This window comes from Stegostoma tigrinum, chromosome 38, assembly GCF_030684315.1.
Source record: "Stegostoma tigrinum isolate sSteTig4 chromosome 38, sSteTig4.hap1, whole genome shotgun sequence".
In the NCBI taxonomy this organism is placed as follows: Eukaryota; Metazoa; Chordata; class Chondrichthyes; order Orectolobiformes; family Stegostomatidae; genus Stegostoma; species Stegostoma tigrinum.
This window is the reverse complement of record NC_081391.1, coordinates 2,984,502-2,997,161: the sequence shown is the minus strand read 5'-3', so window position 1 is coordinate 2,997,161 and position 12,660 is coordinate 2,984,502. Positions and strand designations below refer to the sequence as shown.

The window sequence follows — 12,660 nt, the reverse complement described above, 5'->3', positions numbered from 1 at the left end:
AAATTTTGAATTGAATGCTTGTCTCAGTAATGGTGACTAGGAAGCCATCATTGTTATTAAAATCCCATCTAGTTCACTGATCTCCTTTAGCAAATGAAATCTGCTGCCCTTACCTGGAGGTTAACTCTGACCAATAGCAAAGCAGTGGATATTCAAATGAGTTCTGAAATAGCCTGCAGAGCTAATCAACTTAAGAGGTGATTAGAATGGTCAGCTGGTGTTGTAAGTGACACCCATGTCATTTGAAATAATGAAGACTCAGCAAAGACCGGTGGTGATGGTGAAGAGTTGCTTTTCGAACTGGAGGCCTATGACCAGTGATATGTGCAAGGATCAGTGCTGGGATAACTGCTTTTTGTCATTTGTTAAATGATTTGGATGTGATTGTAGAAGGAATGGTTAATAAGTTGCAGGTGACATGATAATTGGTGGTGTAGTGGACAGCGAAGAATGTAAAAGAAGACCTTGATCAGATGGGCTAGTGGGCCAAGGGGTGGCCGAAGGTGTTTAATTTAGATAAATGTGAGGTGTTACATTTTGATAGGGCAAGTCAGGGCAGGACTTGTACAGTTAATGGTAGAATTCCAGGGAGTGTTGCCAAACAGACTTTGAGTGTAGGTTCAAAGTGGACCTGCATGTGGACAGCATAATGAAGAAGGCATTTAGTACACTTGTCTTTTTAATGGTCAACGCATTGAGTATAGCACTTGAGATGTCATGTTGTACAGGGCCTTGGTTAGACCACTTTTGGAAAACCATGTTCAGTTCTGGTCTTCCTATTATGACAAAGTAATTGTGAAACTTGAAAGAAAAGATTTACAAGGATATTGTCAAGTTGGCTGGAGGGAAATGCTGAATAGGCCGGGGCTATTTTCCATTGAATATTGGAAGCTAAAGGGTGACCTTATACAGGCTTATAAAATATTGAGGGATATGGATAGGGTGAATAGCCAAGGTCTTTTCCCTGGGGTGTGGCAGTCCAAAACTAGAGGGTATAGGCTTAAGGTGAGAGGGGAAAGATTTAAAAGGGATCTAAGGGACAACTTTTTCACACAAAGGGTGTTGCATATATGAAATGATCTGTCAGAGGAAGTGGGTACAATTATAACATTTAAAAGGTATCAGATGCGTGCATGAATAGCAAGAGTTTAGAGGGATATGAGCCAAATGTTGGCAAATGGGACTAGATTAATTTAGGGTAACAGTTCAGCATGACATGTTGAACCAAAGGGTCTGATTCTGTGATGTACAGCTCTATGACTGTATGTTGAATTGAAGCTTTTGGGTAGAGAAAAGTGATTCAAGGTGGTAGGATTTGTTACTATCAGAATTTGATTCCTTATTGGACAAGCTTAAACAATTTATGATCAGAGGAACAGCACGCTGCTATCAAATAAGTGAAAATCAAAGATCAGCCCACTTATTTGGTCTGTGTTTCCTCTTTAGGCTCTCCAGCTATAGCTACCTGACCATTTTGTTCATTTTCCTTGAGATGCCACGTTAAAGGAAATCACTGTTGGTGCTCCTTCACAGTTAATGAGTCATTTTACTGGCGCTGTAAATTTTAATCTTCACTTGTTTTGAGCCAAGTTTGCCTCTAAGAAGTTAGTCATGGATACAACCCTGACCTTTCTTTCCCTGTTTAACTCTGGGATTCTGTGAGATTTTCACTCTATTACTGGCTCAGGGATTTCTGCTGAAGGGGTACAAGTTGTGAAGCTGGAGGTATGGAATCCCTACAGTGCAGAAGAAACTATTTGGCCTATCAAGTAGTTCTGAAAGAGCTCCCACGCAGACCCCCACCTTATCCCCATAACCCCACATTTACTATGGCTAATCCACCTAACCTGCACATCCCTGGACACCTACAGGACAACTTAGGATGACCGATCCACCTAACCTGCATGTTTTGGGACTGAGGAAACCAAAGCATCCAATGTAAACCCACACAGACATGGGGAGAGCATGCAAACTCCACACACAGGGCTGGAATCGAACCCGGGTCCCCGGTGCTGTAAGGCAGCAGTGTTAACCACTGAGCCACCGTGCTGCCCACACCTACAATGAGGACAAATCAAGGAAGCTTAGCCATCATTCATTGCATTGTGATTGTGCTGTCCCTTTGACACAATTTGCCCTAATATGGTACAGATACCCCAAGTTGTGTATTTTTCCAACTACCTGTGCAGGTTCTTATTGAACAGCATCATCTAAATGCAGACAATTGGATTTTTACAGAGTAGATGAGAAGTGAAGTCACATACGACCAAGATCAGCCATGAAGACCAGGCTTAAAAATCAGACACCCCAGACAGGACTTGAACCCACAATCACTGGCTTAGGCCAGTGCCCTATCCATTATGTTATAGAGAATCATAGCCCCTCTGTAAGTTACAGGTAACAAAAGTTCCAGTGTGTATTCTGGAGTAAAACAACCCCAGTGAGTATGATGGAGAATAACCGCTCTGCTTATTGCAGAGAATAGCAGTCTCTGACTGTTTTGTTGAGAATAGAAATACCTGTTTATATGATTGAGAATTAGTCATTCTGTATGTCATCGTGAAAACTGCATCTGTCTATGCTTTGGAGAATGTATTTTGCAGCAAATAGAATTTGCTGTATGTATTGTAGAAAATATCAACTGCTGTGTATATTATAGAGAATAGCCATCCCTCTATATTTTATGGAGAGAAGACTTGCTGTGTGTATGATATAAATTAGCACTCCTATGCATATTACAGAGAGTAGCAATCCCTATATATCTCACAGAGAAAAACAGTTGTAGAATCATAGAATCCCAACAGTGCAGAAAGAGACCATTCGATCCATCAAATCTGCACCAACACTCTGGGTCTGGATGGGTTGCTCTTCAGTGCCCACCATCCTATTCCTATAACCCCACACTTTACCATGACTAATCTGCACATTCCTGGACATTTCGGGGCAATTTAGCAAGGCCAATCCACCTAACCTGCACGTCTTTGGCCTATGGGAGGAAACTAGAGCACCCAGACAAACCCACACTGACATGGACAATGTGCAGACTCCACACATACAGTTACCCAAGGCTGGAACTGAACCCAGGTTCCTGGTACTGTAAGGCAGAAATGCTAACCACTGAGCAACCATGCTGCCCTAGACCCTGTAATATTATAGATAACAGCAGCCCCTGTATATTTTGCAGAGAATAGAAGCCCCATGCTTTTTAGAGAGACGAGCAGCCTCAGCCTCTGTGTATGTGAGAGAGCGCAGCAGCCTGTGTGTATATTATGGAAAACATAATTTATAAATAAGGCAGTTTCCTTTTAAGTGACAGTTTGGATTTTTTTTCTCTGAGGGTCATTAGAGTGTGGAATTCTCGTCCCCTAAAGGTAATGGAGGCTGGACTTTCAAATTATTCAAGGCTGAGTTAAATAGCATCTTGATAATAAATGGAGTTGAGTAGTAAGGGTTGGCAGATGGGAAAGTAAGGTTGAGACTGCAACCACAACAGCCATGGTCTTATTGAATGGTGCAGCAGACTCTGACCGAATGGCCTACTCCAGCTCCTAAGTCACGTGTTAACTGGATTTGAAAGGACTGATGTAGAGTTGACCGCACTACCCCAGACAGTATCTAAGCCACATCCAATAGGGTTCAGGAGATGCCGAGGTGGAAGTCACTTGCTCGGTGTGAGTAGGGAACAATGTTAGCATGGGTTGGCGGTAAGAAACTGAAGAACACAGAATCCTGTTTGAACAGGGTTAAGGTATTTGGAAATGAGGGTAACATTGACAAACATCATTTTCAACAACTCTTTGCTTTCCAGGGAAAAAGATTCATGATCTGGGAGAGTATGACCCACTCCGTCAGGCTGACAGTGATGACAGCGAGGATGATAGCGATCTTAGCTTCCAGAAAAATGGCAATGTCCAGACTGAGGGCAGTGACGAGGCTGTGTGTGACAGAGACGCTGATGCCGCAGTCGAAATGCATACGCTGAAAACGAAGCAACGGCGGACAGATGAACCCAGCTCCGCGGAGGTCCGTGCGACTGAGGTCTCCGACGAGTTTACTGTTAAAGCCAGAATCTCGCTTGTCCCTTGCCTCCGGACCGCTGCCTTCCTCCTCACCCTCGCGTTCACCATGGTCCTCGTTCTGGTCTGCGCTTTCTTCATCCCGTGTCCAAGGAGCCAGCCACAGATGACCTCGTGGAACCGAAGCCTAGGCCAAGCAGCCAGTGAGCAGAGCTCACATAGTGGAATTGCAATAGCAGTCATGCTTTATTACAGAGTAATGGGAAGGGAGGACCAGTACAACACCTTGCAATCTCAGTGCACCCTGATGATTCTGCCAGGCAGAATTGCTGACCTTTGCCCAGTCATATTCAGAAGATGTTGAGTGAAGTTTGGACATAGGAGAACCCGACCTCCCTCACTACCCTCAGCATTCAGCAGTAGATTGTAAAACTACACTGGCTGATGTGATACTGTAGATGCTGCTGTACAGTCAGCCTGAGTACAACTGAAAGGATTCACTCAAAGGAATGGAAATTGCTCTGAATAAAGGACACTTTGCTTTTGCATCTTACCTAACATTTTCAGCCTTCTCTTCACAGAATCATAAGTGCAAAAGGAAGCCACTTAGCCCATCGTAACTGTACCAGCTTTTCAAACAACCATCATTACCTATTGTCAATCTCTTGCTTTCTCCCCATACCCTTGCACAATATTACCATCCAAGTAATCATCCGTTGCCCTCTTGAATGCTTCTTCTGACTGTTACAGAGCCAGGGCTTTGAATGAACAGACACTACCGCCAAAATGACAGAGTCATACAGCACAGAAACACACCCTTCAGTCCAACCAGGCAATGCCGAACATAATCCCAAACTAAACTTTTCCCATCTGCCTACTCTTGACCCATATCTGCCCCCCCCCACCCCCCCCCCCCCCCCCCCGCCCCCAACCTTACCAATTCATGTGCTTCTCTATATGTCTTTTAAACATTGTAACTGTACCTTGCGTCAACCACTTCCTCTGGAAGTTCATGTCACACACAAACTACTCTCCTGTGTTTAAAAAAAAGCCACCTTTTTTTAATTAATTTTTCTCCTCACCATAAAAATATGTCCCCGTCTTGAAATCCCCCACCATAGGGGAAAAAAACACCTGTCATTCACCTTATCTATACCCCTCATGATTTTATAAACCTCTAGAAGGTCACCCCTCAGCCTCCTGCGCTCCAGTGAAAAATATCCCACCCAATCCAGCGTCTCCCCATAACTCAAAACCTCCGTCCCCGGCAACATCCTGGTAAATCTCGTCTGAACCCTCTCCAGCTTAATAATAATATCTACCAGAACCAATTGATGATAGGCAATGGAGAATGGACTAGGAATAACCACTGCAGCAGTTTATCGGTAAAGAATTGCCCTGCACTCAGCATCTCTTCTGAGAGTGTGTACTCTCAGATAACAAACATAACAAATGTAGCATTTAGCAAGATTAATTTTGCAACACAAAGCACCAGTTCCTGTGGTGAGCTTTCTCTTCTTGCAGAGGAGATGGTTGAGCCTCTGTCACTGTAGCTCATTCTTGTTAATTGATATGAGGCCTCACACCCCTAACTGTTGCAGACACTGTCATTTAGATCAGGTTACTCAGGTTGTAAACTACAAATCTGATTTATTACAGTTAGGAATAAACCATAGCGAAAAAACATGAAGTAGGAGATTTACTGAAATTTTGAGTGACACCAAATCTTCTGCACAAAATGTGCAACACTTTGCTAATTCAAAAATAACTTGCATTTGTATAGAGATAGTAGGAGCTGCAGATGCTGGAGAATCTGAGATAACAAGGTGTAGAGCTGGATGAATGTGGCAGGCCAAGCAGCATCAGAGGAGCAGGAAGGCTGACGTTTTGGGCCTAGACCACCTTCAGAAAGGTTTCTGAAGAAGGGCCTAGGCACGAACGTCAGCTTTCCTGCTCCTCTGATGCTACTTGGCCTGCTGTGTTCATCCAGCTCTACACCTTGTTATCTTGCATTTGTATAATACCTTTTACCATAGTAAAATATTTCAAGGTATTTCGAAGGAGTGCAGTCATTTTTAAAAAAACTGAAATCTCTGGGGGTTGTGAAATCTTTTCAACCAGAGGGGCAGAGTCAGAACTTGCTGCTTGAAAGGATGGTAGAAGAACTTATGGGTTTTTTTGATAAAGTAATGAAGGAAAACTGTATCCACTGGAAGGAGAGTTGATAACCAGGACATGTAACATGACTGGCAAAAGAACCAGAGAGGATGGGTTTTCTCTAATTTAGAATGAGATGCCTGAAAGGGTGGTGGACGCAGCTTCAATAATAAATTACAAATAGAATTAGGTAAATATTTGAAAAGAAAGCAACTTGCAGGGCCAATGGGTTAAGGACAGGAGTGCAGAGCAAGCACTGATACATTAGGCTGAATGACCTGTTGCTTACTGACTGAGCTCTAAACAACATTTTAATTGTCCACATACGATTTGTCTTCTGAACAAATGGGAAAAGCCCTGAGTTCTGCCTGATGATTGCATATTTCACTAAGAACCTGAGCCAGATGGTTACTAAGCAGACATTGAAAATTGTGCTACCCCTGGATTGCTGTCCTCTGAATTAATGAGATCCTTATCATGACCACTTTGACCATTAGCTTGCTGGTTGATTTTATTTAAAATTAAATGCATTCTTGGGGTGTGGGCCTTGTTGGCCTTAATGCTATGTCCCTGGTTTCCCCTGTAAAGTGATGTTTTGGATCGCTGCAAGAAAATGGATCAGGCCTTTCTGGCAGTGTCATCAGGAGGTCAGGTGCAACAAGATTCAAACCAGAGGAGAGCAGAGTTGCTGCAAAATAGGGAACAAAATCAAAAAGACTCAGGAGAAACATCTGGGACTAAAGGAGTATGGGACACAAACCATCATGGGGTGATAGGCTGCACTTTAGCCACATTCTCATTGAATGGCAGAATAGACTTCAAGGGTTAAATTACCTACTTTGGTTTCCATGTTCCCAGATGAGCTAGTAAGAGACAACAGGTTGAGCACACAGGAAGCTGTGTTCTCTGTCCGTGAACCAATAGCAGCTGTCAAGTCTTTCTGTTGATTTGAATAGGACAGATCTCACTGCAGTGGGTAACTGAGAGATGGTCACCTTTGCCCAAAAGTGAAGGAACTGTAGAAATAGGCAGAAGAATCCAAAAAGCTTGACGATTTTTAAATAAATTCACACCAGCTCTATGAGCCAAGAGGCCTTTGCTCATTCTAGATGGTCTGTTTTTCTGTATCTCTCCTGCAATTTCTCCTGTTCATCCAAAATTCTCCTTTCCCTTAGGTTTCCCTCCTGTGATGACGCTCTGGGATGTTAATGATGACCAAGTTTCTGATGTAATTATTTCGTTTGGTTCCACCGGGAAAGTCCGAGACCAGAAAGGAGGCCTCAGGCCACAAGGTAATTTAGAGTTGGATGGAATATTTGCTGCAGTTGTGACAATGTGGTGACTACTTGGACAGGAATCCACAACAATCAGACAAAGAACGGTGGATGCTGGAGATGTGAAACAAAAACGAGAATTGCTGGCAGAGCCCAGGGCCCTTAGCTGCGGCCGACCCACTTCCCACACTTCACTCCTCATGTTTCTTTTCCTCCTACAACAATAATAGAATCCCTGTGGTCCTCATTTACCACCCCACCAACCTATGCAAGCAAAGGATTGTGAGCTGCTATTTCCATCACCTCCAACAGGAAGGCACAACCCGACACACTTTTCCCTTCCCTCTCATGTCAGCAGGGATCGTTCCCTCCTCCATTCCCACAACTCTCCACACACCCAAGGCACCTTCCCATGCAAGCACCGACTACGTAACACATGCCTGTAGCTCCTCACTCCCCACCATCCAAGGGTCCAGATGTGCTGCCCTAGTGAAGCAGTGATTTTCAGTCTAGTCTACTGTATTTGCTGCTCACGGTATGGTCTCTTCTACACTGAGGAGGAGATGAAACTGAAACTCAGTGACAGCTTTGCTGAACACCCACGTTCTGTCAGTAAACGTAACTCAGAGCTGCCAGTTGCCTGCCACTTCAATACACCAGTGAGTTCCCTGGCCAACGTTCTTGTCACTGGCCTGCTGCAGCGTTCCAACGTGCCTCAGCACCAGCTCAAAGAACAGCATCTTATTCTCCGCTTGGGGACCAAGCAACCTCTGGAACTCAACATCAAGTTCAATAACTTTAGAGCTGTACAGAAGGGTCACTAGACCTGAAACATTTAACACTGATTTCTCTCCACAGATGCTGTCACACCTACTGAGTTTTTCCAGCAATCTCTGTTTTGTTTCTGATTTCCAGCATCTGCAGTGCTTTCAGTTTTTATTTTCATTCAATATCTTTAGAGCCTGATTTCGTCCTTCTGTGTTTTCTTTACCCAATCTACACCCAATCCTGTTATGACATAGGTTACTTTTAGCACAGCCAATCCATCCTCGCCCACTCCTGGGCCTACTACCACAGTTTTCTTTCAGCACAGATTACCCATTCTCTGCAACCCTCCTCTCTCATTATCATTGTTCAGTTTCTCTTCTGTCTTACACCGCCGTCCAGAAACCCCTTTATTTTGGAGCCCTTTAATATCTCCTCTTTCTCTTTCCGGGCTCCTTCTCCACCTATTACACCACCTTACATCAACACTACCTGGCAGTTCATTCCATACGCGCGTCACCTTCTGCGTGAAAAAGTTGCCCCTTTTAAATCTTTCCCCTCTCACCTATGCCCTCTAGTTTTGGACACCTCCGCCGCAGGAAAAAGACCTTGTCCATTTACCTTATCCCATGCCCACATGATTTTATAAACCTCTATGAGGTTACCCCTCAGCCTCTGACATTCCAGAGAAAATAGCCCCAGCCTATTCAGACTCCCCAGATAGCTCAAACCCTCCAACCCTGGCAACATCCTTGTAAATTGTTTCCAAACCCTTTCACAACATCCCTCCTATGACAGGGAGACCACAATTGCATACACTATTCCAAAAGTGGCCTAGCCAATGTCTGTACAGCTGCAACATGACCTCCCAACTCTTATAGTCGGTGTACTGACCAATGAATGCAACCAAACCAAATACCCTCTTCTCTACCCTAACTATTTGGGACAATTTTTAAGGAAATATGAACCTGCGCGCCAAGGTCACTTTGTTCAGCAACGTTCTGCAGACCCTTACCATTAAAGTGTATAAGCCCTGCCCTGATTTGATTTCCAAAATGCAGCACCTCACATTTATCTATATTAAACCCCGAATGCCACTCCTCAGCCCATTGGCCCATCTGATCAAGATCGTGTAGTACTCTTGAGGTAACTTTCTTTGCTGTTTATTACATGTACAACTTTGCCGTCAGCAAAAGTACCAACCATATCTCCTATGTTTACATCCAAACCGTTTATATAAATCACAAAAAGCACAGGACCCAGCACTGATCCTCGTGAAATACCACTGGTCATGAGCCTCCTGTCTGAAAAGCAAGCCTCCACCAGTGCCCTTTGTCTTCCCAGGCGTGTGCCTCAGTATCTTAAGGACACTGGCTCGGGTGCGCGTGTCTGTCAGTGTCTCGGTGACCCTGTCCCCGGTGCGCGTGTCTGTCAGTGTCTCGGTGACCCTGTCCCCGGTGCGCGTGTTTGTCAGTGTCTCGGTGACCCTGTCTCCGGTGCAGGTGTCTGTAAGTGTCTCGGTGACCCCATCCCCGGCGTGCATGTCTGTCAGTGTCTCGGTGACCCCGTCCCTGGTGCGCGAGTCTGTCAGTGACTTGGTGACCCCGTCCCCGGCGTGCATGTCTGTCAGTGTCTCGGTGACCCCGTCCCCGGCGTGCCTGTCTGTCAGTGTCTCGGTTACCCCGTCCCTGGTGCACGAGTCTGTCAGTGTCTCGGTGACCCCGTCCCCGGCGTGCATGTCTGTCAGTATCTCAGTGACCCCGTCCCTGGTGCGTGTGTCTGTCAGTGTCTCGGTGACCCTGTCCCCGGCGTGCGTGTCTGTCAGTGTCTCAGTGAGCCTTTCCCGGGCGTGCGTGTCTCAGTGTCTGAGTGAGCCTGTCCCCGGTGCGCGTGTCTGTCAGTGTCTCTGTGACCCCGTCCCCGGTGCGCGTGTGTGTCAGTGTCTCTGTGACCCCGTCCCCGGTGCGCGTGTCTGTCAGTGTCTCTGTGACCCCGTCCCCGGTGCGCGTGTCTGTCAGTGTCTCTGTGACCCCGTCCCCGGTGCGCGTGTCTGTCAGTGTCTCGGTGAGCCTTTCCCGGGCGCACGTGTCTGTCAGTGTCTCGGTGACCCTGTCCCCGGTGCACGTGTCTGTCAGTGTCTCGGTGACCCTGTCCCCGGTGAGTGTGTCAGTGTCTCGGTGACCCTTTCCCGGGCGTGCGTGTCTCAGTGTCTCAGTGAGCCTGTCCCCGGTGCGCGTGTCTGTCAGTGTCTCGGTGACCCTGTCCCCGGTGCACGTGTCTGTCAGTGTCTCGGTGAGCCTTTCCCGGGCGCACGTGTCTGTCAGTGTCTCGGTGAGCCTTTCCCGGGCGCACGTGTCTGTCAGTGTCTCGGTGAGCCTGTCCCCGGTGCGCGTGTCTGTCAGTGTCTCGGTGACCCTGTCCCTGGTGCACGTGTCTGTCAGTGTCTCGGTGAGCCTTTCCCGGGCGCACGTGTCTGTCAGTGTCTCGGTGACCCTGTCCCCGGTGCACGTGTCTGTCAGTGTCTCGGTGAGCCTTTCCCGGGCGCGCGTGTCTGTCAGTGTGTCGGTGAGCCTGTCCCCGGTGCGTGTGTCTGTCAGTGTCTCGGTGTGCCTGTCCGTGTCTCGGTGTGCCTGTCCCCGGTGCATGTGTCTGTCAGTGTCTCGGTGAGCCTGTCCCAGGTGCATGTGTCTGTCAGTGTCTCGGTGACCCCATCCCTGATGTGCGTGTCACTCAATACCTTGGTGACACTGAACCTGTGGTGCGTCTCAGTGAGACTGTCCCCGGTGCACGTATGCCTCTCAGTGAGACTGTCACACTGTGCCTTGTGTATGTGTGCCTGCGCGCACGCATGTGTGTCTCTCTCAACATCTCTATGACAAGTGGTGTTCCATAAGGGTCATTGATGGGACCGCAATTTTCACCTGATACATTAATGATCTGGATGAAGAAACTGAGGGCATTCTGGCTAAGTCTGCAGATTGTACAAAGATAGGTAGAGGGACAGGTAGTTTTGAGGATGCAGGGAATGCTGCAGAGGGATTTGAACAAGTTGGGAGAGTGGGCAAAGAAGTGGCAGATGGATTACAACGTAGGAAAGTGAGAGGTCGTGCACTTTGGTTAAAAAGGATAGACGTATGAGAGATAATGGGAACTGCAGATGCTGGAGAATTCCAAGATAATAAAATGTGAGGCTGGATGAACACAGCAGGCCAAGCAGCATCTCAGGAGCACAAAAGCTGACGTTTCGGGCCTAGACCCTTCATCAGAGAGGGGGATGGGGAGAGGGAACTGGAATAAATAGGGAGAGAGGGGGAGGTGGACCGAAGATGGAGAGAAAAGAAGATAGGTGGAGACAAGAGAGTTGCAATGGGAGAGAGATTCCCTGAGGTTGGTCCGGAGGGAGGACGGTAACTTCTTCAGGTTAGGCATCCCTGGAAGAGGCTTCGCAGTGAGGTTAAAATAGTATCTCCTCCCTCCGGACCAACCTCAGGGAATCTCTCTCCCATTGCAACTCTCTTGTCTCCACCTATCTTCTTTTCTCTCCATCTTCGGTCCGCCTCCGCCTCTCTCCCTATTTATTCCAGTTCCCTCTCCCCATCCCCCTCCCTGATGAAGGGTCTAGGCCCGAAATGTCAGCTTTTGTGCTCCTGAGATGCTGCTTGGCCTGCTGTGTTCATCCAGCCTCACAGGATAGACGTATGGACTATTTTCTAAATGGGGAGAAGATTCAGAAGTCTGAAGTGCAAAGAGACTTGGGAGTTCTAGCTCAGGCTTCTCTCAGGGTGAAGTTGTATGTTGAGGCCGTAGCTAGGAAGGCAGATGCAATGTTGGCATTTACTTTGAGAGGACTTGAATGTAAAAGCAGGGATATACTACTGATGCTCTACAAGGCTCTGGTCAGGCCAGTTGGGAGTATTGTGTGCAGTTTTGGGCCCCATATCTCAGGAAAGATGTACTGGCCCTGGAGCAGGTTCAGAGAATGTTCATAAGAATGGTCCCAGGATTGGAAAGCTTATCATATGAGGATCATTTGAAACTCTAAGTCTATACTTAATGGAGTTTAGAAGGATGAGGGGAGATCTAATTGAAACTTACAGAATACTGAATGGCCTGGACAGAGTGGATATTGGAGAGATGTTTCCATTGGTAGGAGAGACTTGGACTTGAGGGCACAGCCTTAGAGTACAGGAAGACCTTTTCAAACAAAGACAAAGAAAATTCTATAGCCCAAGAGTGGTGAATCGATGGAATTCACTGCCACAGAGGGTTGTGGAGGCCAGGTGGCTGAGTAGATCTAAGATGGAGATAGATAGGTTCTTGATTGTCAAGGGGATCAAGGGATATGAGGAGAATGGGGTTGAGAAACTTATCAGCCATGGTTGAAATTGGAGCAGGCTGTATGAGCTAACTTCTGCTCCTATGTCTTATGGACTTATGAACCTCGTGTC

General features: G+C 46.7%; 2 protein-coding genes across 7 annotated transcripts in view; one reads left to right on the top strand and one right to left on the bottom strand.

Annotated features, from left to right (window-relative positions):
* Nucleotides 1–12,660, top strand: part of fam234b (family with sequence similarity 234 member B) — a 58,856-nt gene that overhangs the window by 1,048 nt on the left and 45,148 nt on the right. For all 5 annotated transcript variants that reach the window (XM_048521007.2, XM_048521003.2, XM_048521004.2 and 2 more), the window contains exons 2-3: nucleotides 3,809–4,219; nucleotides 7,349–7,465. In XM_048521007.2, coding sequence (XP_048376964.1) covers nucleotides 3,809–4,219; nucleotides 7,349–7,465 — 528 coding nt within the window. The remainder of the gene's footprint in view (nucleotides 1–3,808; nucleotides 4,220–7,348; nucleotides 7,466–12,660) is intronic.
* The window catches only part of ddx59 (DEAD (Asp-Glu-Ala-Asp) box polypeptide 59), a 60,717-nt gene that overhangs the window by 27,359 nt on the left and 20,698 nt on the right, over nucleotides 1–12,660 (bottom strand). The gene's annotated exons all lie outside the window — the stretch shown is intronic.